The 24,809-nt window shown below is 59.9% G+C and overlaps 1 protein-coding gene across 1 annotated transcript; it reads right to left on the bottom strand.

The window, feature by feature from the left end:
* Positions 1–958: 958 nt before the first annotated feature.
* On the bottom strand, positions 959–8,431 carry DUSP7 (dual specificity phosphatase 7). Its single transcript, XM_006045023.4, has 3 exons — positions 7,497–8,431; positions 5,603–6,037; positions 959–2,947 (listed from the first exon to the last, which is right to left on the bottom strand). Exons 1-3 carry the CDS (start codon positions 8,011–8,013, stop codon positions 2,640–2,642), a joined length of 1,260 nt encoding a protein of 419 aa, XP_006045085.1. The 5' UTR covers positions 8,014–8,431; the 3' UTR covers positions 959–2,639.
* Between the last annotated feature and the right edge of the window lie 16,378 nt (positions 8,432–24,809).

Below are 24,809 nucleotides of genomic sequence, written 5' to 3'. Positions count from 1 at the left end.
GCAGCTGAATCAGTCACTCTTCCCGCTGTGCCCACCTACCTGCCACCTGGAGCCAGTCCAGTGCTGGTCACAGCAGAAGGGATAATGCCAGGGGGGCAGCAGAGACGGGGAGATGGGAGTCAGCAACCCAGACCCCCAGGTTCCCGACTGGGGCCAACTTGATCAGAGGTGAAGCCCCTGCAGGGGGGCTCCCAGTTTCCCATCTCTGATGTGGGGCTGTGGGCCCACTGGGGGCCTCGCTCCCCAGGCCATGGCCTTCCAATCCCTCCAGGTCCCTTCCGTGTCCCCTGCTCCCCCCAGGGTTGAGTCTGAAGCCTCCAGAGGGGCCCGTCTAGAGGGCTGCTGCTCAGCTGCCCTGGGGAAGCCAGCCATGGATCAGGCCCCCCTGGAGGCCCAGGTCAAGACCAGGAAATGAAGGTGAGGGGCTCATCATGCCTGAATGGGAACACACCAGGCATCGGGGTGTGTTGGCCCCACTGTACAGAGATGGATGCTGTGACTCAGGAGGGCCGAGGGACCTGGCTGCCGTGGGGCTGGCCCACTCACTGACCAGCATCAGGTCCTGCAGGCATCCTAGGGATGGTGTGGGGGACAGTGAGGTTGACAGACGCACAGCCCATGTCCCATCCCCGAGAGCAGCAAGAGGAAGGGCCAGGGCTGCGGGGGCCAGTCAGGACCTGGGGCGGCTGGGCGGTCTGGGCAGCGTCCGGGCGGGCAATGCTGGGTGTGTCTGGGCAAGCAGGGCTCAGCTGTGTGACCTTGGTGCACGGAACGTCTCCACGCCTCGCTCTCCTGTCACCCAGGGGGGCCAAAGCCCCAGTGTCCCTGCCGACCCACACCCCAGCTGCTCCTCCCAGCTTTGGGCGCCTCTGACCAGTCCCAGTAAGTGCCCAGCAGGCCCCCGGATATGGCCATAGTGCTTCTCCTCATTGCCCTGGCCCTTATCAGACACCACTCGTTTTAAAGAAAAAATAATATTTATTTGCAATATAAACAAAGTCCCGTTCGGGAATATATGTGTGTGTGTGTGTGTGTGTGTGTGTGTGTGTGTAGGGTCACAAATTTTCCTTCATAAGATCATAAAGCAAAACTGGCCACCCTTGTTGGCATACCCTCATGTACACAAATCTGATGCGTTTTTCTGGGTTTTTCTTTTCAAAGGTAAAAAAGAGAGAAAGAGAACCATGTACACAGCATGGAAGCTTCTTGTCAATTTCTCAACTGTGGCAAGATTTTCACCTGCTGCCTTGAAGAATCCCTGAAAACCAGCCCTGTGAGGTAAGATGCATTGGGGCAGGGTTTCCGTGGCCTCGCTCACATGCCAAGTGCTGGCTCGCTCAGGGACCCCGGCCCTCCCCAGGCCCCCATGCAGCTCCACCACCCGGGAAAATGGAGCTTGGAGAAGGAACGGAACCGGAGGATACCAGAACCCGTGGCTCTGCTCTGTGGACAGCGGGCTTGGGTGGTGGGATGGACAGGCCTCACACCCCTTTCCCTGTCCACCCTTGCTGCCCCACCCCCCCACCCCCCGGGACTGAAATGGATGTGAGTTTCTTAATCCAAGGCATGGGCAAGGTGCGCACAGGGCCGGCTTCCACGGGTTGAGGGGCTGGGAGTGGCAGCTGGAACCCAAGCAACAACCAGGGTTGGGGAGGAGACCTGGGAGGCAGGGCTGCGCCCTCCACCTAAACTTCCCCAGCCACTGGGCCTGCTCCCTTAGCCAGAGAGAGAGAGAGAGAGAGACAGAAGTAGTGGATAAAAAGGGCCTGGGGCCCTCCTCGGGGCTGAGCCCAGAGGGTTAATGCTACTGCTTGGCAGTCCCCTGTGGCCTCCTCTTCTGCCTGGGGTGGTCTGCAGGGACTACCAGAGGGCAAGTGGGTGGGCAGAGAAGGCAAAGGTCACCCGTCCAGCCCACCACTCACAGCGGGCATCACAAGCAAATGCAGCGCCAGGTGGGCTCGGCCGAGGTGGGAGATACAGGCAGGCCTGGGAGACCCCTGCTGGGAGCAGCGAACCACCCCTTTAAGGGCCACTGCAGAAACGGAGGCGTCACACATGTGCAAAATGCATTTGGTCAAGATCAACGTGGGGTTTGTCTTTTCCATTAAAACAGAAACAAAAACTCAAGAATTGCTTTTTGAAATAGGAAGAAAAACAAACTGATAACACCTCTCTCTCTCTCACTGGATCAAGAAAGGGATGAAATACTGGTTTATACAATCCACTGTTGCATGTAGCCTGAAAATAACACTTTCCATTACAAAAAAGAACAATCAAGCAGAGCTTCAACACGCTCTCTGCTCCAGGGAGCTTGGGTTTACCTGCCAAAAGTAAAAAGTAAACTCAGGTCCGTGGATGTGTCTTTTAAAAAAACAGCCAAACTGGCTGAGCCATCAGCAGAAAGGAGTGTCCTGGGACAAGGAGAGGCCCCGAGGGACTCCCAAAGCCATGTGTCTGATCGCCTTGGGCCCCTCCGGAAAGTCCTGCCGGTGGAGGCCTGGCTGTGGGACACTGAGGGGAGCTCACCTCGGCACAGGTGATGTCTGGGTTCCTCGGGCCAGAGGCAGCAGGCCTGGGCCCTGCCGGCGGGCCCTGTGGGGGCCCGGGAGGGGCTGGCCCGTCGCCCCATGCCCCCGGCCTCACGTGGACTCGAGCGTGTTGAGTGGGAACAGGTTGTGGTTGGTAGGTGTGGAGAAGTAGAGCTGCTCGCTGGGGGTGTGGTTGTCACACGGGCTGCTCAGCCCCAGCGTCCGCTCGAAGTCCAGCAGCTGCCCCATAAAGTTGAAGTTGGGTGAGATGTTGGACTTTTTCCTCTTGACAAAGTCGTAGGCGTCGTTGAGCGACAGGTTCATCTTCTGCATCAGGTAGGCCACTGTGACGGTCACCGAGCGGCTGATGCCCGCCAGGCAATGCACCAGGACCCCGCACTTCTTGGAGCGGGCCTCGTCTGCAATACACGGGCATGGGTCAGGCTGGTGCCTCCTCCAGGGAGCTCCCGCGGGTCGGGCACAGAGAGGGGCATGGCAAGGGACTGGTGCCGCCCGACTCTCAAGGGACTTGGTGAAGTCCCAGGCGGGTGGAACAGCAACTTGGGGTCAAGGTCAAGAGCATGAGCATGTAGGGGCTCTGCCACAGTCCAGCTGACATGCCTGCACCTCGGTTTCTGCTCTGTCGGACGGACCTGTTTACTCACAGGGCCAGTAGAGAGACCTGAGCCAAGGGAGGGCTCCGTGAGCCCTGTGCCTGCTGCCAGTCCTCCCGCTGCTGGAACTGTGTGCTAGTCACCTGCGTCCTCTTGGGTCATCTGCAGCATGGCTACCAAGGTTATCTTATCAATGAGACAGGCAGACACACGCAGTGACAAGGCCACACAAGGGTTCCTGCTAACACGCAGCACTCACCCCTGCTAGCCCACCTCCTGGGGCAGCTCCAGGGGTGCCCCGAGAGCCTCCTTGGGCCATGGGCGTCATGGAGGCCCTTCCACATGGGACCAGCGGGCAACGCTCAGCTCTGGACTGGGCCCAGCTAGTCCCTGGGGGCCTGAGTCCTGCTCCTGAATAGATGGGGGACCAGGGCCAAGCCTAGTTTCACCAGTGGAGCTTAAGTGGGGCCCACTTCCTAGACTGTTCCTCGGCCTGTGTGCCAGTGACACCTCCCAGCACAGCCACTCAAGTTCCGTCAGCTCTCCCCACACCCTCTCAGTGTGGCGCCAGGCTCCTGACACGCATTCGGAGTTCACATGCCGGCCGAGCCGCTGACCACCTCAGTCCTGTGCTCTCCCCCCAAGACCCGAGGGCGGCTGCACCGCTGTGCCATGGCTGTGCTGAGGACAGAGATGGACGAGAGGCAGCCCTGAGGCCCCCGGGGTTCCCGCCTGAGCCCCGGGAGCCGGGGCCACTCTTGCAGGAGGTGCGGAGGTTCACAGACTGCTCCTCGGGGGTGCGCACTGTCTCGGGCCTGGCAGGACTTCCCTTTTCCCAATCCCACATGAGGATTCCCAGGGCTGAACATGCAGTAGGTGGTTCATCCAGACTCGGGGACCGACTGGGGGCAAGACCAGCAGGGGAAGAGACAGATGCCACAGATTCACGTGGAACACGTTGTCGGATCTTGAAATTTGGGGCAGGATAAGGGGGGTGGTGGAGAAAAGCCTCCAGTGGTGGTGATACATCAAGATAATGGGGAAGCCTGGTCCCCGAACCCAAACCCAGGTGATCCCAAGTAAAACCACTTCCTGCTGGCTTTATTTTTAGCTCTTTAAGGGGTGTGGCTGGATCTTGGGGAGGCTGGTGCTTCATCCCCTCTCCGCCCCCACCCCCCCACCCCCAAGTCCTGTGGGATCTTTGAGCCTCACTTCCTTCTCTTGTCACACAGGGAGCACGGTCCCCCCCCACCTCTATATTCTGTTCTGTCCCCGTCCCCTGATGTAAAGGGGCCTTCAAGAGGGATAAAAGCACCTACAAATCAGGCTCAGCCCTGGAAAGGCGTGGGGGACCCCCTTCACCCCACACCTAGCTGCGGAGACCACGAGTGCTGAGGTGGCACCCATACCCTCTTGGGCACGTCCTCGGGGCAGAGCGGGGGAAGCTCCGGATAGCCCCTGACACAACCCCTCCCCCGCCCCAGCTTCCTTCCTTCCTCCCAGCCAGGCACCCAGTTTTGGTTCCCAGTAAGCGGATGAGGCGGGGAAGCCTCCCACTTCCTGTTATTAAAGCTAGCCCGGCCCAGCTGACACCGAAACGCCCTCCACTGGACACAGCGGCCAGCGGGAAAACGCTGCCCGGAGGCTGGGCAGAGCACAGGTCACCAGCCTCAGAGAGCCCAGGGCTTACATTCACCCCCTCATCCCGTATCCCTTTCCTGAATCCCGGGGATGGCCGAGCCAGGGACGGTGACCTGCCAACTGATAGCTTCCAGCTGGCCGCGGAGGAAGCGGGCAGGGAGGTCAGAGATAAGGAGCCCGAGTCAGCCGAGGCTGCGGATGCAGGGGCTCAGAGGGCGCCGAGCCAGATGGCAGACACACTGATGTGGGGGAGGCCTTCCTCTGCCTCCCCTCACCGCCTGGATACCAAGCCAGCCCCACAGGCTGCTGGGAACATCTGAGGCCACCCCGAGGCTCTTTGGGTCAGCACGTCCCAAGAGCTGACAGGTTGGGGTAGGCCTCTGGCTCCAGACTACCCTTCAGCCGCCTCAGGTACACAGTAGAGCCCAAAGAGGCACCGTGACAGCCTGTCCTCAAGAAACATGTGCTGAGGTGTGACGCAAGGCAATTGAGACCCGTGGGAGGTCTGAGAGCTGGGACGTTTGAGCCTGCTAAGCTCCAAACAGCACAGCCAGAAAACCCAAGGTGTCTGGACAGCAGAGTCCACGCTGCTCCAGCAGCTGTGGAGAGCCCGCGGGTCGGGGGCCTGCTCCAGCCCCGAGGGCCTCAGTGACTCACAGTGGGCCCCGGTACACCCATTGGCACAGGCTGGCACACGCAGGGCTCCACACAAGCCTCGACAGGCGCAGAGGTACCCAAGCCAGGCATGGGCGACACCCAGAGCCCCACACATCTCGACACGCACGCCTGCCCCCCCTGCCTGAGCGCAGGAGCTCTTACCAATGAAGCTGATGGCCTCAGGGAAGAACTGGGAGAGGTTCTGGCTCCAGTGGTCAGAGATGGGGATCTGTTTGTAGGTGAACTCGCCCCCGTGCTCAAAGGCGTTGGGCAGGTTGGGCGTGACGTTGAGGATATACTTGATGCCGTACTTGCCGAGCACATCCAGGTTGGTGGAGTCCTTGGCGCAGCCGAGGTAGAGGTAGGGCAAGATCTGAACAGGGAAGGCTGGCTGGCTGGACGGCACCGGGCTGCCGTCTGACTCGGTGGCACTGCTGGGCAGCTCTCGGTCTGACTCCCCATCCGAGCAGTCAGAGCTGATGCGCAGACCCCCCAGGCCCAGCACCGAGGTGGGTGGTGAGCCGCTTGGCGAGGACGAGCTGTCCACGTTGGTCTCGCAGTGCTCCGAGTACTCTGTCTGGAACTTGTTGAAACCACCTGTGGCCCCGGGTGGGGGTAGGGGTGGACAGGGCCCGCGTGAGACCGACAGTGCCACTGGCCAGTGTCCCCAAACTGGGCTCCTCGCAGCAAGGACCACGCCACCACCAGTGGACAGCACAGGCAGTGCTGAGTGTTTACACATGGACCCTCTCTCCTGCTTTCTCCTCATCTGTCCTGTGGCCCACGCTGCAGATGGGGAAACTGAGACCCCAGGTGGTAAAGTAACATGCCTGCACACCATACCCTAACCCATAGGGCTTCAGGGCCCCAGCCACACCACTGACTTTAGGACACTTGAGGACAGAATCCAGCCCATGCCTCTTCCACGGCTCCCCTGCATCAGGCACCCATGGGTGCTCAGTAATTGCTAAGCAGTAAAGGAAAGCAAACAACCCCATCTCAGGCCAATACCTCTGGGTTTGCAAACCCTCTTACAGAAGAGATCACAGGCCAGAGCTGCATCTGGGTCAGCTCAAGGCAGAGGGCCTGGGCCCTCGATTGGGAATCCGGTGCTTGCTCCCACTTCCCACCACTGCCAGGGAGGGTAGTGAAGGTATCGGCTGGTTCTGTCCCCCAGCAGGAGCAAGTTCATAAAAGGTGTCCTGGCTCCTTTTCCATAACCCACCTTAGAACTCAAGGTACCCCCACCCTGGCCTTGGACCCACAGAAGGGGAGGCTGCTGGGGGCTTTACAGGGACAAGAAATGGGGAGCGCGCTGCAGCTAAGCATGGGCCCTGCGCCCGAGGGTGCCGCAGGCCTCCTCTCCCCTCCCGTCTGCCCGCCCCGCTGCCAGCAAGAGGCCATTTTGGAATGTTAATTGGAAACACCGGCTGCAGTCACTCGCCTCCCAGGACTGCCTCCCCCTTCCACCACCTCTGGGGTGACTGGCTAAGGACTTGGGGGTCTCGGAAAACCAGAGCTGGGGCAAGGGACACTCCTTACAGCCCTGCCCCAAGCACTTCCAAGAGGTGGTGATTCCCCAGTGACAAGCCCCACACGGGGATGCCCGGAGTCCCCCAAACTCTCCCTCTGCCCTGGCAGGGGCGAGGGTGGTGATTAAAGGCTCCTGTCCTAACTCTGGCCTTCCAGGGACACCCATTCCAGGCTGGAGGAGCTGAACTGGTTCCCAGGAGGGGACCATCCCTCCTTTGCCGGGCTCCAGGGGAACCTGGGAGCTACCATGGCCCCAACAATGGGGAAAAAAGGAAAGCCCGAATGGGGAAAAGTTTGTTCAGCCCATTCAGATCATGCCCGGAAAGGGATGTAGAGGTGGCCACTGTACCAGCCTACACCCGCACAGCTTGGGCCGGGAGCCCTGGAGGGGAGGATGCGAGCGGGGGAGACGTGGCGCCGGCTGGACAGGCCGGGCACGGGGAGTGAAAGCCGCCTCCGTCGGGGGCATCCGGGAGCCACGGGAGAGCCCCAATTCCAGACTGGGTCTCGCTGCCGCCCTTACCTTGGAGGTAGTAGGCCTGGCAGCCGTCGTCGCGCAGCTTTTGCAGGAGAAGGCCAAGCACCGAGGCGGGAGCGCCGGGCTCTGGCTGCCATTCGGCCGTGGCCTCATCGTAGAGCAGCACGGTGGCCGCCTTGCAGCGCGTAGCGAAACGCTCCTTGTCGGCGTGGTTGGGGATGATGGAGCGGATGGGCAGGTTGCCTTTGCGGAGGCGGCGCAGCATGAGGCCCGGGATGGCCAGGTTGATGGCCGTCTCGATGTGTGACGACTCGAAGAGCTCGTGGGGCCGGCAGTCGAGCAGCAGCAGGGACGCGCCGCCGCGCGCCTCCAGCTCCTCCTGCAGCCACTCGGCGCTCTTGCAGGGCATGGCCCCTGCGCCCGCCGCCGCGTCTGCCCCGGTGCCGGCGCCAGATCCAGATCCCGCACCGGGCTCCGACCCCGCCCCGGTGTCCCCAGCCGCCGACGCCCCCGAGGCCGACATGTGCGCCCGCGCTGGGGGGCCGCGGAGCTGGTTTTTCATGGGGAGCGCGGGCGGCCCGGGGCCGGGGCCGGGCAGCCCTGCCCTGGGACGGCGCCCCGGCCGCGCGGGCCCCAGCCGCGTCTCCGGGCGCCCGCCTCCCGCCGAGCTGCTCGCCCGCCGCCCCGGCCTCCCGGCCTCCGTCCCGCCCGGCCCTCCGCGCGCTCCGCGGCCTGACAGCCCCAATTAAACAGCGTCTCAGGCGGCCGCGCGCCCAGGCGTCCTCGGGGGGGCGGGGCCGCGCCGCGGCTCCCGAGCTTAAAGGCGCCGCGGCTGCGGCGCCCCTCCCCACGGGGTCTGCGGGCACGCGAGCGGTCGGTCCCCTAAGCCCGGAGACCAGCCCCCTGGCCTTCGCTCGGCCTCAGCGCTGCCGCCCAGAACCCACTACAACTCTCCGAGGGGCCCGACCAAGACACTCCTGGGTCCCTATCCCGGAGCTCCCAGTTCTGTGCCTGTCCCAAGAGCTATCCTCGGGGGCGTCCCGCTCCAGGGATCCTCTCCCCTACATTCCCGCAGTTTCCCGGGGATGGAGCGGAGGAAAGGGGCGATCAAGCTGAGCCGAAGTCCTGTCGACTCCACTAATTCATGAACAACTCCCAGCGAGTTCAGCAAACGGGAACTGAACACCTACTCCGTGCCATTCCCTGTGCGCCTAGGTGGTCACCGTTTCAGGCGGCTGCACAGTCCCAAAGGGTTCTGCGTTTGGAGACCTGAGGGGTCGTCTCACTCCAGCAGGCCCGAGGGGGAAAGCAGAACTAGGCAGCTGCGAAGGTAGGAAGGCCCAGGGCCGTGCCACCCTCCTCGGGCTAGGTTGTAGAAATCCCCAAAAGGACCGGCCCTGGGAAGAGACAGCGGGACCTTTAAGAAAGCTTTACAAGCGGAGTGGTGACAGGCTCGGAGTGAAGCGCCACGTGACTTTTCCACTGGACGGGACGGGAGGGAGGGGGCCCCCTCTGTAATCTGCTCTCCTCCCACCTTTCCTAACTCACGAATCAACTTTAATGACAGGCGGGACGCACCACGCAGAGCGCCAATCGCTGCCAAAGGAGCGGGGCAGAGGGAAGGCGGGGCCCGCCAAAAGTTCCACCCAGCGCGGGCTGGGCGGGGCCTCAGCGGCACTGGCTGCGGGTGGCAGGCTAGCTGGCTCGGCGGAGGAGGTGAATGGAGCCGCAGGTAGCCCTGGAACAAAGCGGCTCCACTAGCGCGGCGCGCGTGCGCGGGGCCTGCCGCGTTTTCCCTACGGAGTCAGGGCTGTGTGCGCTGGGGAGGGAGTCCCTGGCTGATGCTGCAGTCCGTCCGGTCCGTTCCCTGCCCGGCAGAGTGCGCCCACCTCCTTGGGGCTTACCCCCTCCCACTCTGCCCGAGGCTGGGCGGCTCCCCGCCACCCTGCCTCTACATCCAGTGGGGAATTAGGGTCAGAGATGAATGGCGGTGGTGCCTGAGATTTGCCAGAGTGCGTGCCTCTGGAACCTGCAGGATTTGAGCTTTCCGACCAGGTAGAGGAGCGGCCCTGCGGCATTCCCCGCTACCCATCTCCCCACTAACGCCCTTTTGTCCTCGCGGAGGAGAGTTTACCAGAAGGTTTCATCCCAACTGCAGGGCTGTGTCGCAGAGGAGCAGGGATCTCTTCCACGGTTACACTTCCGGAAGGACCAGAGTATTGCAGTTATAGATGGTCTTATCACCCGAGATGCTAGGCCCAGGGAAGTGATAGGAAAAGCAGGTCTCTGGCTTCCCACGCAGGCTTGTCCTAGGGTTGCTGGGCAGCACCTTCTTGCCTGGGGATGCGGAACGCGTGGAAAGGGCTCGCCGAGCCTGAGAGGCTCAGGTGCTCACTCTGCTCTGCTACTTGCTGATAAATTGTGGTTCTCACCTCTCTGGGCCTCAGGTCTCCCCATGTGGGAGGGTGCTGGGCCCGACAGCACCCAGTCCATCCCAACTCTGTCAGCCGGAGAAGGCAGTAGTCCAGGTGCTGGTCGGCAGGGACAGCACGCAAACAGAGAGTCCTGGGATTGACTCCTCTGTGCTTCCAATGAAGGGGCAACAGGTGCCACCCCTTTGTCAGGGAACTAAGATCCCACATGCTGGGCTGTGCAGCCAAGTAATAGACAAAAAAGAGAGGTCAGAGCAGACACCCATGGGAGAGGCCCTCCTTGCCAACGAGGCATTCCTCAGTGGGCTTGTTGGGGGCCTGTTGGAGTGTGGACTACAGCAGTGTTCTCATTAGTGGGGGCCCAACGGAGAGGGGACTCTCTGTGCCCCTCCCAGGAGAGGGAAAGAGCCCCACCTTCCCATAATTCGCTTGTGATGGCTTCCTATTCTCCTTCCCACTCCGGACTCCTCTCGGACAGCCACCCTGGAGGAGAGGCCTGTGAGGATGCGGGGAACTGGGAAGACTCCCTGGGGGTGGGGGCTTCCTCCTGTAGTACAGGACAAGGGACAGCATGAGGGAGGGGGTGACAGTGGCAGAAAATCAGCCTGGCCACCTGACGTGCAGCATGGTCCCGGGCCCAGTCACCCTGGCTGGAGAAGAGCCCAAAGCCTTGGTTCCTGAGTGGAAGCCCTGCCTCCGGCCTTCAACAGCTGGACACAATGCATGACGTGATCCCAGCAGGGCTGCCCCTGAGTGTTGGGGGAAGGGGCGTGGACAGACACAGAACCATCTGATATACATACACAGCTCAGAGCCTGACAGGAACTTGGTTAGGGTCCGACAGCAGACTCCAGAGCTGCCCCTGCCCAGGGCCTTGCTCTGCAACTGTGAGCCTCTCAAGGATCCTGGAAGAGGGGACTGGGTGGCCTGGGATCAAAGGCATTCCTCCTCTTCAGGAATGTGGCTTTTCCTGCCCTTCCAGGTTCAGATCCTTCCTCACCTGCAGCCCCTGGAAGAGATGCCCCACTCACTAGGGTCTCCTCAAAGGGCAGGGCGGGTCCCTGGCGGTGAGTTGGGAGCTGTGGGTGGGTGTGGAGTTGTCTGCGGAATGGACCCCTCTCCCACATGCCTCAGGCCTCTGCACACACTTTCCTCAGCCTGGACAGTTTTTGCACTCTTTGTCCATCTTCTAGAAGAATATCCCAGCTTCTAGACTCTCTAGGCAGGTGATGCCAGGAGCCTGTCCCCATCTTTGCTCTGGACTCTTATCACAGTCATAGTAACAGCCCACCCCCCCGTATGTCCAGTGGCCTGTCTCCCTTCCCCAAGTCACTCCTCCTGCCACCTCTGCCTCATCCCTCGTCCCTTAGTTGCCAGGCCTGAACCCAATAGACACGTTTGGAGCCATCCGCCCTGTCCGCACACATTCAGCCCCAGAACCACATGGTGGAGGGGCCTTCCCAGGGGGCAAGGCTTGGTTGTGACAGCGGGAGCTCTGATATGAACTGAATAGAACTGGTGTGCACCACCCCAGCTGCCCCCCACCCCATGTCCATGTGGCATGGTGACCCGGGAACGGTGTCACCAAGCATAAGCATCTTGGAAGCGAGTCTCCCTCTCCCCACTGGTGCCCCTGGATTTCTTAGAGGTGAGCCACCATGTTTTTAATGGCACGGGCAGGAGCGAGGAGGATTGTCCGTTCCTGGCCTTCACATCCCAGCACAGATTTGAGGTGAGCTCCTGCTTGCTTCCATGAGGGCAGATTTTCCCACTGTGAGAGCTGAGCAGAGGCAGGGGCTGGGCACCCAGTCCAGGGTGCCTGCTCTGGTGACAGAGCCCGTCTCTACCCAGGACCACTCCACAGGCTGGAGGAGATGTGCCATCCAGAGCCCTGCCTAAGACCCAGACTAGTGGTGTCTCTGCTTGCCCCTGAACCTTGGGACAGCGTCTCCACATACCTTGGTGAGGTGCCTGTCTGGCTTGCAGTCAGAACAGCTAGTGTCTAAGCCAGGACAGGAGTGGACTGTGAAAGGCCTGGCAACTCTCCTGTTCCGGATCGAACTCCTGGCTGTACACATCTGTGTGCGTGCACATACACGAACACACACTCTTAAGGACACAATACAGGCACACACACACATCTATGTGTTCACACATACATGCTCATAGGCACAGATGTGTGTGCAGAAAGACACAGAACACCAATCCCTGGTGTCCAGTGCTCGGGACAAGGATTTGATCCCTGGTGGGGGAACTAAGATTCTACATACCATGGAGCAACTAAGCCTGTGAGCCACAACTACGGAGCCCACATGCTCTGGAGCCCACGTGCCACAACTGAGACCTGACATAGCCAAAAATAACATAATTTTTTAAAAATATACAAATACAGTTAACTGGTTGGGGTTGAGCCAGACCCTTAGGTAAGGCATTCCCTTCCTAGGCCTTGGTTTCCTCATCTGTAAGATGGACAGCCAAGCCCTGCTTTGCTCACCGCACGGGGGAACCTGGGGTGGTACAGGGCCAAGGAGGTGAGCCCTGCACTGGCGTGAGGGCAACGGTACAGCCGTTGTGCTGGGACCAGGCCTGCTGGATGTCGGCCCCAGGGCAGCCAGCCGTGAGCAGGGCTTGAAATGCTCACTTGCCCAGGCTGACCAGCCTGGCGGACCCCCCTTCTTGAGGGGAATCCCAGGCCTGAGGGCCTGAGAGAGCTTGGAACAGAGGGCAGGTGGGGTCATGGCAAAGGCCTGGCTGGGCCCAGGTCTCTGGGTGACTCATGGGGGACTCTGGTGATGCAAGGAGGCTCACACAGGGGAGGTCTCAGAGGCAGGATACCCAGCCCTGTTGTACCCCAACTCCTCCAAGCTCAACCACCCATAAGTAGGTAGAGAGTAGAGATGCTGGGCCCTGCAGGGGAGGAAGTGTGTGGAGGCAGGGATGCTTTGTCTGGGGCACTGAGTAGGAAGCAGGAGGAGGTCAGGGTGAAGCAAGCTGGTCCAGCTAGGAATTGGGAATTCAGCAAATAGATTTTGTCTCCCTTGACTACCATAGGTAATCAACTGGTTTTGAGGCCTGAGGATGGTGCAGCAAGTGCTGTGATTGACTAGTAATGCCTGCCCGGGAAGAATCGTGGCCAAGCAGCTGACCCTCAGGCTGACCCTCTGGGCTGGTGTGTGGCCAGGAAAGCCACACTCTCAAATGAGTAGCCCTGGCCGAGGGCCTGCAGTTGCTGCTGGGTGGGCAGCTGGGAGAGAGAAGATGACATCCGTCTAGTCTCCCTCTGAGGTTCCCACACTCCCTTGTCCAGGGCAGGTTCTCAAAAAATGAGCCCGCATGGGAGGGGAGCCTCCCCACCTCTGCCTTCTCCAGGCTCCTTGGGGAGTTACCAGAGCTCTGCCCTGGCTTCCATCCTGCTGGCTTTTGTCCTCTGGTTCTCCCGGGTGTGAGCCACTCTCCCCACTGCTCCCCAGGGCCTCAACTCCTGGGCCGGGCGGGAGGACGCTGGATAGGCTGGCTGTGCAGTTGCAGAGCTGTCCCAGGCAGCAGCCTGTCCGTGCAACTCTGCCATCACCGGGGCCTGGGATTCCCCGCTGGGAGGCAGGCAGGGATAGATCCTTCCACTCCATCCAGAACTAGTCAGCCCAGAACACCCCAACCCGGGCCAGTAGGGAAGGGTGGGCCCAGGTGACCATGGATTCCACTAGCCTGTAACAACCCCTCTGGGTTCTCTGTGGGCACCCCTCTTAACTGGGTGGCAAGTGTCCAGACATACTCTGTCTACAAAACAGAGTATGTGCACATGTGTGTTGGATATTTCTGCACAAGAGTGCACTTCCACTCTCTACCTACTTATGGGCAGTTGAGCTTGCAGGAGTTGTGGTACAGCAGGCTGGGTATCCTGCCACTGTGACCTCCCTTGTGTGAGCAAGTGAACATTTCAAGCCCTGCTCATGGCCCAGCCAGGCCTTTCTCATGACCCCACCCGCCCTCTGTTCCAAGCTCTCTCAGGCCTGGGGTTCCCCTCAAGAAGGGGGGTCCGCCAGGCTGGTCAGCCTGGGCAAGTGAACATTTCAAGCCCTGCTCACGGCTGGCTGCCCTGGGGCCGACATCCAGCAGGCCTGGTCCCAGCACAACGTTGGGCTGTACCGTTGCCCTCACGCCAGTGCAGGGCTCACCTCCTTGGCCCTGTACCACCCCAGGTTCCCCCGTGCGGTGAGCAAAGCAGGGCTTGGCTGTCCATCTTACAGATGAGGAAACCAAGGCCTAGGAAGGGAATGCCTTACCTAAGGGTCTGGCTCCAACCCCAACCAGTTAACTCACCTACCCACAGCGCCTGCAATGAGTCACGGTGGCCAAGGTGATGGGAAGGAAACACAAACACAGGCGCGTGGGAAGGGCAGACACGCCTGCCTGGGGCTCCCACACAGGCCCCGTCGTCTTCCTGATCAGGGGCCTGCCTGATACTCTCAAGGCTTGTTTCCTTCTGGTCTCATGGCCAAGCTTTGCACCAGCCCTGTGAGGGCTGTCAACTCTTGACCAGTGGGGAAACTAAGGCCCATAGTTACAACCCCAACTGGGCAGAAGGCTGGGCCCCGACTAAGAACTAGAGCTCTGTTCCCCCAGTCCGGTGGTGCCCAGGTGGCTCTGACCTCCACAGGGAGCCCCTTGCTCCACCAGCTCTCTCCCATCACTGGGAGGGCAGGGTGCCCACACTGGCAGGGTCGGGGACAGACGTGGGGCACGTGCAAGGAGGTGTGTGTGCTATCCAATGTGCTTCTATGGCTAATTCTTCCCATGACCCAGAACCTGTCCACTGTGGCTCCACAGTCCAGGCCCCCCTGTCTCCCCTGGACCATTTCACTAGCCTCCTTCCCCGCCCCCCTGCTCCATCCCCACAGTCCATTCCCCACCCAGCGGTCCTTCCCTGCTCTGAATCCTCCCACATCGGGGCACAGACCAGCGTGGCCTCAGTGATCTGGCGCGTCCCCTCTCCCGCCTCCCCTCAGGGTCCAGGATCCTCTGCCCTGCAGTCTCCGTCCCCCCAGCCCAGGCCCCTGTGGCACCCCACCTGCTGTCTCAGCAGGGCCTTAGCACTCACTGGTCTGAGTGACTGCATGCCTATCCTCCCCACCCCGGCCCGGCCTCCTGAGCCAGAGTGCGCACCAGAGGTGGCTGAGTCCGAACAGGGATCCGACTTCCTTTTGGACTCTTGGGTCATCAGCCACGAGCACGGTCCTGTGATTTAAAATGCCTCTGGCCCTTCTCTGCCACACTGGAGGATCCCAGAAACCTCTCACTTCCATTCCTCACTTGGCCCTCAGCCTGTCCTGCATGGGCTGCCCGGAGTCGGAAGTCTCCTTACCATGACAGAGTGGCTCCTGCTCCCACTGAGCCTGGCAGGCTGTCCTCCCTGTCCGCAGGCTGGTGGCCTCGATCTCCCTGTTTGAGAGCGCGGGCCACCACCCGAACCGGGGCATCTCATCCTCCCTCTGTAGACTGCTCTCTCAAGTCCCAAGTCTGGGTTCCAATCCTGCATACCACCATTCGCGAGCCTGGAAGAGGAGCTGGACTGGGTGGGGAAGCCCCCTTTGTTGAAACTGAGGTCACCCCTAGAGGGCCAGGAGAAACAGCTCAACAGCCCCAAGAAAGCAGTGGCCAGCTCCGATTTCCTTGCAGCTTGGAGGGAGAAAGAAGTGGTGGAGGAGAAGAAAAGAGCTCAGCAGGTCCCCTGCCCCAAAGTTGTGGGTGAAGGCGAGCCCTCTCCTCTCACACACCCCTCCCCAGGACCTCTGCCATGGGCTGATCTCCCCCTTCTGGGTTGTGGACAGCACCACATGAGCCCGCCTGGGGCTCAGGGATGGAAGCCAGGGCTCTGGGGGTGCATCAGCCACCCTGTCACCCTTGGCCTCCCGCTTGACACCTCTGATCCTTTCTGAAGCCACTTCTGCGAGGAAGGGCCTGGAGCTCCAGTGGTTTGTTGGGGCGAGGGGGGGCGGGGAGGTGGCCAGAGGGTGCCTCTGGCAGGCATTGCCAGCCAGAGCAAAGGCAAGGAGCAGTGATGGAGTCTGGGGTGGTGCCCTCTGTCTTGCCCAAGCCAGCTGTGGTTTTTCGAGTAGGCTAGCTAGCAGTGGCAGGCTCCTGACAGTAAAGTCAATCCAACCTTTCAGGCTGGGAAGGTGGAGGCGGCTGGGAATTCCCAGGGCACCTGGCGGGTAGATGTGCCAGGGGCCTGGGATGGGTGCTTCTGGTGGGCCAAGGGGCGGTGCCTGGTAGGTCTCTCTGTAGCTGCCAGGGCCAACTGCCTCATTAGCACCTGCCTGCTGCCAGCCTGGGCCTGTCTGGTCCACTCCCCATTGGCCCACACACCCTGTTTTTCAGGAGTCCCTCCCATGAGGCCCTGACAGTGACAGCGATGGCGATCAGCCACGTGACCACGATGAGGCTGCTGAAATGACCTGGCCCTGACATGAGGTTGCCGGGTTGAGGCCTCAGTGCTCAGCCCCATCGCAGGTTTCGTGGCCAGCATGTGTTTCCACGTGGGCTCAGCTGCCCGGTGGCCGCCTGGTGCTGAATGTCCTGTGCTCACAGGTAGGCAGGCATGGGTGCTTGCACTACACAACAGTCTGGGCAACTCCTGTTCTTGATGTGGCCTCACCCAGCTCTATTCCTGCCACAGGGGCACATGCCCCCAAAACCTGGGGCACCCCATCCCTGCAAAGACTAGGGTCCCCTGGGAAGAGAGGAGGGACCAGTGGCGTCTCAGGGCTCCTAGTGGGGCCCTCGGAGGTGGTCACAGGGAGGACCCAGGGCCAGCTCTGCTTACGGGTCCCTGCTCACGTCCCCGCCCCTTGCCGTGGCTTATGCAGTGTCCAGCTAGAAGCCAGCACTGCCCTGACCGCACAGCCCTCTGGCCTGAGCCAGGGGCTCGTGGGGGTGAGGCATTGAGGGCAGTTTGGCCAGAGCTTGAGCCCCCTGTCAAAACCTCCCCAGTGGGACTTCCCTGGCAGTCCAGTGGCTAAGACTGCACTCCCAACACAGGGGGCCTGGGTTCAATGCCTGGTCAGGGATGATCCCACATGCTGCAACTGAGTTTGTATGCCGCAATGAGTGATCCCGCATGTCGCAATAAAGACCCCGACAAAATTTTGGCATAGCCAAATTGAAACACCACAAAATAAAAACCTTCCCCAGAACCACTAGGCCAGGCCAAGAACTCAGGCTGGGGAGTGGCTGGATTCCTCAGGCCATGAACTCTATTGGGCCACGGAGCACCCACAGTCAAGGAGCTGGAACCTTCAGATCTGGGGTACTGCTGTGGACTTGGCTGGCCCCTGGAGGTGCCCAGCCTTTCCATCTAAAAGGGGGGCAGTACCTTTGCCTACTACTCTAACTCTTAGGGATGCGGGACAGCCAGGTGGGTTCTACCCTGGATTACCAGAGGGAAGGACTTCTTTGGCCTAAGGTGCTCCCAGCCGGCCCCATGCATGGCGGGCAGCAGGAATGGGAGGAGTGGTGACTGGCAGCCTGACCAAGGGGCCTGGCTGCACTGCTGACTCCAGGCCCGCTTCCTCCTCTGTACACTGGGGCACGCACAGAGCACCACGCAAGGCAGGAGAAGTGCTTGGGAAGGGTCCAGCCCAGGGCTGAGCACGTTTCCCCGGCTCAGCCCTCTTGTGCCTGGACAGTGGTGAGAGGGCCCTGGGGGCGGGCGGCGCCCCCTGTGAGAAGGGCTCCTGGAGCAGAGGCGTGGGACTGGGGCTGGTATGCAGCCGTGCTGTGGAGTGCGGGCAGCATGGACTCTGGGCAGAGAGGCTGTGGCGCCAACAGGAAGGGTGGCAGAGGAGACAGCAACTCTTCTGAACCTGGAGTGGGTGGCTGCCTGAGCTGAGGCTGATGTGGGATGGGGAAGGCCCTGTCCCCAGCCTCATGCCTCGGTGCCCACAGCTGCCCGCCGAGCTCCCATAGGGAAGGGCAGGGAGGGACTGGGCATCACACCTGGCCCTCCCTCCAAGTCTCAGCCACACTGGCCCCCCGCACACCCTTCCTTAGCTGTGACTGCCACTCACTTCCTGCCCTTTGCTCAGTCTTGGCAGACAGCAGCCCCTGTTCTGACCCACGGGGAGCCTTTCCTAGCAGGGGGCTTTGACCCATGCCTCCTGCCTCCTCAGGGCTCTGCCTGTAGAGCTGTCCAAAGTGGGATTCACAGAATGCTAGTCTCAACAAGCGTACTTGGAGAAAGAGGCTCACGTGGTCAGATGTCTGAGAAACACTCTGAACTCTGGCCCTGGCTGCAGAGAGAGCATCAGGGTGTGTTAAAGGCTCTGAGAAGTCCTGCAGGGACACAGCAGGCTTAATTTTGGCCGTATCTGGCATTTGCCAGACTCCAGGGACCACAGCATCCGGTTTTTTTTGCGTAACCTTCACTCCCAGCCCACGGCACTGCCCTCAGCCTGTCCTTCAACAGAGAAAATGGCTTTATGTTGCCCAGCGGCTGCTCAGACCACGTTCTCTTCCCTGCACTTCCCTTCCTGTCTTCAGATGAGAGGCTGAGGGTCATCAAGAGCTGCTTAAAACCCCACGTTCTCCCTGTGATTTGCCTCAGGTGCTGAGGCCTGCGTTTCACCAGCAGGTCCAATGCCGCAGTGAGATCGGAAGTCATCCTGGCTCCTGGGGAGGCCAGGATGATTAAATGGGCGCTGGCCAGAGCTGAGCCGGATGCCTGGCCACACTTCCCCCAACCAGTGCAGCTCCTGTGGTTTCCAGCTCAAGGCTGCACAGGGAGGCTGCTCCTCTCAGCATGGGGGCTGTGGACAAGGCCTCCTCCCCAAGAGTTGTGTTACCAGCCCTGAGGGGCTTCTAATGAGTTCCACATGCAAGTGAGGGCCTCTGAGAGGAAATGGGAAGGGGCTGAGGAGGGGGAGAGGGGCCTGAGAGGGGATTGGAACCATGTGTTTGGAGGAGGAGGACAGGGAGGGAGAGTGGAGGCCAGAGGAGGGAAGACTATCCTCACAAGTCCTGCTGCCCTCCCCGCACAAGGTGACTGCCAGGCTCCCAGCCCTGCAGGAGGGCCCAGGCCAGCAGGCTGCAGGGGTGGAGTGGGGAAGGGTGGCAGCGGCAGGGGAGACCCCTTAGACGGCCCACTTCTCTCCTTCAGACAGAAAAAGCCCCAAATCCCTGACCCTCTGGACTGGGGTTCTGAGCCATTAAGAGCAGGATAGAACCAGGTAGGTGGCAGGGCCCATGGGGGCGTGAGGAGGCCCCTCTACAGCCGGCCAGCAGCAAGATGCTCATTCAGATCCAGCCCAGTTACCCTGACGCCACTGGAGAGCCCTGGGTGCAGTGAGGCCACTGACCTGTCAGCTCTGTCCTCCAGGTTCAGGGGTGGGCAAGGAGGCCTGGCATGTGGATTGGCTGCTCCTCCTGCCCTCCCTGTCCAGTGGGAGCCATGACTGGGCACTCAGATTGGCCTGGTGGCTAGAAGCCTCATAGGAAAAGGCTCTGTAGGATCCATGTTGGCATGTGGAGTGGGGTGTCTAATGAGAGAGACCCATGGTGGTTAGGGAGCAGACGGGAGGGCCTCATGGGGTACAGTGGGTCTCCCTCCCAGGAGCACTGGTTGAGCCCCAGGTTTCCAGCAGGCCAACCAGGGCCAGGGAGAAGGCAATGGCACCCCACTCCAGTACTCTTGCCTGGAAAATCACATGGACAGAGGGGCCTGGTGGGCTGCAGTCCATGGGGTCGCTAGGAGTCGGACACAACTGAGCGACTTCACTTTATTTTTTCACTTTCATGCATTGGAGAAGGAAATGGCAACCCACTCCAGTGTTCTTGCCTGGAGAATCCCAGGGACGGGGGAGCCTGGTGGGCTGCCGTCTATGGGGTCATACAGAGTCGGACACGACTGAAGCGACTTAGCAGCAGCAGCAGCAGCAACCAAGGCCAGGCCTGCAGCAGGTCTTGTAGCCAGTTGGCTAGCCCACAGGAGTGGATGATGGGGGCCCTGCCCTTTAGCTCCCACTTACAGCCACCTCCCCAGGCCACACACTGGAGCCCTGCTGGGACAAAACCTGTTCTTACAGCCTTGTGTGAATAGTCTCAGCACATCTTTCCAGCACCCCTACAGGCCTCGACTGTTCTTACCCATGTTGTAGATGGGCAGAGCAAGGCAGAGAGTCAGAGCACTCCTGGCAGAAGAGCAGGTGCAAAGGCCCTGGGGCCAGAATGTTCCTGGTGTGTCCGAGGAACACTAAGGAGGCTGGTGTGCCTGGAGCAGCCTGAGGGGTGGCTGGAGGGGGTAGGAGATGAGGGTCGGGCAACAGGCAAGCTTGAGTAGGGCCTCCTGGCTGCAGTGAGCGTTGTGGCCTGTACTTAAAGGAGGCTGGGGAACTGCTGGAAGGGGTTCAGCAGGGCTGGCATGAGCTAGCTTACAAGTTTTATTTTTATTATTTATTATTTTTTAATCTTAGGGCTTGGCTGACTCTGGCTGCTATGCTGAGAACAGATGGAGTGGGCCAATGGCAGAAGCAGACCAGGCAGGAAAGGAACAAGCCTCATTGCAGCAGGTCTGGCTGCTCAGGGGTGCTTGCTCCAAGTGCTGGGCAGACTCTCACCTAACGTGCCTCAGACTAAGCCCCGGCCCCTCAAGAGAGGCTGCCAGAGCTGAAGTTCCCCTAAACCAGAGGCAGTTAACCCAACAGAAGACCGTGGGAAGAAATATAGATGGCCAACAGACACATGAAAAGATGTTCAATATCGCTGATTATTAGAGAAACGCAAATCAAAACCACAATGAGATATCACCTCACAGCAGTCAGAATGGCCATCATCAAAAAGTCTACGAACAGTAAATGCTGGAGAGAGTGTGGAGACAAGGAAATCCGCCTACACTGTTGGTGGGAATGCGTAGCCATTATGGAACAGTATGAAGGTTCCTCAGAAAACTAAGAATTGCCATATGATCCAGCAATCCCTCTCTGGGCCTATATCCAGAAAAAACTGGTAATTCAAAAAGATACATGCAAACCTATGTTTGGGCTTCCCAGGTGGCTCAGTGGTACAGAATCCACCTGCAGTGCAGGAAATGCAGGTTCGATCCCTGGGTCAGGAAGATCCCCTGGAGAAGGAAATGGCAACCTACTCCAGTATTCTTGCCTGAAGAATTCCATGGACAGAGGTGCCTGGCGGGCTACAGTCCATGGGGTTGCGCCGAGTTGGACATGACTCAGCAACTGAACAAACCCCACCACCACCTGTGTTCACAGCTGCTCTGTTCACAACAGCCAGGACGTGGAAACAGCCTAAATGTTCATCAGTAGATGAATGGGCAGAGACGTGGTGCACACACACGGGGCTACTACTCCGCCACTGAAAAGAATGAGGGACTTCCTTGGTGGTCCAACAGCTGACACCCTGTGTTCCCAATGCAGGGGGCCTGGCTGGGTTTGATCCCTGGTTGGAGACCAGATGCATGCTGCAACCAGAAGACGCTGCATGCCACAGGAAGACGCGGTGCAGCCAAGTAAATAAACACTAGAGAAAAAACGAAAGGATGCTGTGTGCAGCGACTGGACGCAACTAGAGATTATCATACTGTGTGAGTAAGTCAGAGAAAGACAAATACCACAGGATGTCACTTCTGTGTGGAATCTACAATGCGACACAAATGAACCCATCTATCAAACAGAACCACGGACACACAGAACCAAGCGGTGGTTGCCGAGGGGAAAGGGGCTGGGGGAGAACTGGAGTGGGAGGCTGGGGTTAGCAGATATAAGCTTTTATATATAGAATGGATACACAACAAGGTCTTACTGTAGCACACAGAATTATATTCACTATCCCTTCATAAGCCACAATGGAAAAAAAGAATATATATAACCGAATCACTTTGCTATACAGCAGAAATTAACATTATAAATCAACTATACTTCATTAAGAAAATATTAGAACTGGAAAAAAAAGGAGACTTTGGGATATGTTTCAAAGGGCATGGGCATCCTTGTGGGAACCTCACCAACGGCCCTGTTCCTAAGCACACCCCAGCTGAGGGCGAACTGGGCCCAGCCTCGGGACCAAGGCCACCCTGGGAGCCAAGGCTCACTTCACAGTTGGGGCCAAGAAGTCCCACTGCAGCAGCCCCGACTCGGGCCAGCCCAGGCCTCCACAACGGGAAGTACTTTATGTTTCTAGTTAACAGGCACATGTGAGCTGCTGCCTGGAGGGTCCGGGAAGACTAATTACGTTGCTTCTCCTGCTCCAAGTCCCAGAGGCTTCTAGGACAGCCAATCCAGGAGCAGCTGTCACGGAGAACAATTCTGGGGGCTGAGCTGAGGGTGGGGGTGGGTGCTGGCCCTGCTGAACACAATCAGTGCTCCCAGCCCCAACTTGGGCGTGAGGGTATGTCCTTGGGTGACTCTGGCTGGGGTCAGAGCAGAGGTGGGTGGGGCATCATAGGAGCTTCTGGGGGAGCTGGCTGGTTCCAGAGACCTGCCAGGTCAAGGCACGTCACTGGGCAGAAACTAGCTGGGCAAAGGCAGGGGCAGGGCAGAGGTCTGGAGGAGAGGCCAGCTGAGCAGAGCATCTGCAGGGCACTGGTGCCCTCGGCCAGGCCTGAGACCAGGAGAACAAGATGGACTGGGTGAATGTGGGCCCCAGGTGCCTGGGGACGGCCACGGCTCCGCAGTCGGTCTCCACTCCAGAGCTGAGGCCAGAGGCCAGGAGCTGACATCAGTGTGCGCGGCTGAGTGACACCACGACCCCACTGGCTCCTACAGGCCAGGCCTCTGCCCACTGAGCACCCGAGAGAGTGTCAAGGTCCCACTTTCAGAAGCAAGTATTCGTGCCTCCAAGAGCAGCTTTGGACTGAGAAACGGAAGCTGCAGGAGGACAGGACTTCGCTCCTGCCCAGGGCCCTCATCTAGCGGTGCACAGGTTTCTCATGGGTGGTGGGAGAGACTTGGGGGCAGGGGTTGAGGTTCCTGTCACAGCAGCACGCCCAGGCAGAGGGGGTTCAAGGTGGCCTCACCTGAAGTGAAACCATGCTCAGCCTTGCCCTATAAATAGGTTCTTGGGAGAGTGTTTCCACACAGCAGCTCCCAGCCGGAGGAGGGACTGGCACAGAAAGCTTCCTAATGGCTTCGCCCCAGGCTGTCTGGCCTGGCTCCAGTCTCATCCTTGAACCTGGATGTGAGGGCCCCATGCGCTGGGCCTCTAGAGACACTTCCCCAGAGTGACTAAGAGTGAGCCCAGGGTGCTAGGGTGACAGCTGGGGTGGGCTGGAGCCCACCCAACAACGGGACAAGGCCTGGTGTCAGGGTGGTGACGCTCACAGGAAGTGAGCTCGGGCCTTCAGTCTACCACTGCTGCCTTGGCAATGTGGTTCCCTCCTTGGCAGCCTGGAACAGGGCAGGGTGGAGGGGATGCTTAGACAGAAAACTGGGGCTGATGTCTGTGCCCCTTAAATGACCACACACCCATGAAGGCTGGAGCCATCAGGGGCTCATCTTGAGCGGATCATTTAGGAAGAGGAGATTAATGACAAGGAGCCGGGACAGTGTGACTCACCACCCTAGCGCCTGCTCAGCGGGCTGGGTTTCCGGGATTCCCGGCAATAATCACAAACGCCCACCCCAAGCCTGCGCTGGCCCTAGTGGCAGCCTTGGAGGGCCTGCCTTCTTGGGTGGGGGTGGTGGTGGGGGGGCTGTCTGCCAGCCCAGCTCCCTCACCACCACTGGGGATGCCCATGGCAGCGGTCATGGGGTCAAGAGACCAGAACTCTGGCCACGGAGAACTTCAGAGCCAACACAACTCTGGGACCATCAGACTGTGTCCTCCTGGACACAGGCCAAGTTCTGGGAAAGGGGTCCGACCGCCAGAAGTCTCTATCCAGCCATACACTGAGCACACTCGCTCTGGGCACCTTTTGTGTCCGAAGCATTAGGAACTAGCTCACAAACTGTCTCTACAAGGTTACTGAACCTAACTAAGGTCACGGAGCTAGCAGGGGCAGAGCTGACTGTGGTGGTGGGTCAGGAGCCCTCGCCTGCCTGCTCTCAAGCAGCATACCCCTGTGGAGATCAGGAGACCAGGGACAAGGTTGCTGGTGGATGTGAGGATGGCAGAGTCTCCAGGACAGGCTGGCTCATGCCCCTCAAGTCTCTGGAGAGACACAGGTCTGCGGGGACCCATCGACACTTAGCCTGTCTGGGCTCCTGGGAGTGGTGCCTCAGGAGTGAAGGGTGGTAGGCTTGCCACAGGCAGGGGCTGGACTCTGCTGCTGCTTTCTGGCTTGGTTTGGAGCCTACCTGACCTGCCTCTCTCTTTCTCTGGCAGGAAGTCCAGATCCATTCCCGGAATCTGGCAAAGGATAGGTAGGGGGCTGCAACTTAAGTCAGAGATACTTCTTTTATTCCGCATGGTAGGAAAATTAAGAGCATGAAGGGATGGGGGTGTGGGGTTGGGATCTGCCATGAAGATGTACTTCCTAACAAAAGCCCCCTGGCCTAAAAACATCTTCCTAGCCAACCCCCCCCCCCCGCCCCCCCCGGCCGCAGTTTGGTTTTCTGGAATCTCAGTTACCAAAATCCAAAATTAGGAGAGATGACAGCTAAGCTGAGGCATTTACATTTCTAGAGGACTGCTTCTGAGCTTGGCAGCATGGCTGGGGGACTGGTAAGAGCCCCAGCCACAGGGGAGCTGCTGGGGTGGGCTAGCAGGGAGTATCATTTGGGGAGGTCACAAGAAAGGCCGTCACGGGGCCCCCAACCAGGCCAAGTCACCTCACGTTCCCCACCGCCAACCGCTTGTGAGAACCCCCATAGCCAGACCTGTCAGCCCCCAGCCCAGCCAGCACTGCCTGGTTGAGCCCCGCACTCTGCCTCAGCCTGGTCACTCACACTGACCCCCAGGCTTGGAGGTGGCCCGTCTC

This window comes from Bubalus bubalis, chromosome 21, assembly GCF_019923935.1.
Source record: "Bubalus bubalis isolate 160015118507 breed Murrah chromosome 21, NDDB_SH_1, whole genome shotgun sequence".
Lineage (NCBI taxonomy): Eukaryota > Metazoa > Chordata > Mammalia > Artiodactyla > Bovidae > Bubalus > Bubalus bubalis.
The sequence above is the reverse complement of the archived record's forward strand: the minus strand, read 5'-3'. Positions and strand labels throughout refer to the sequence as shown.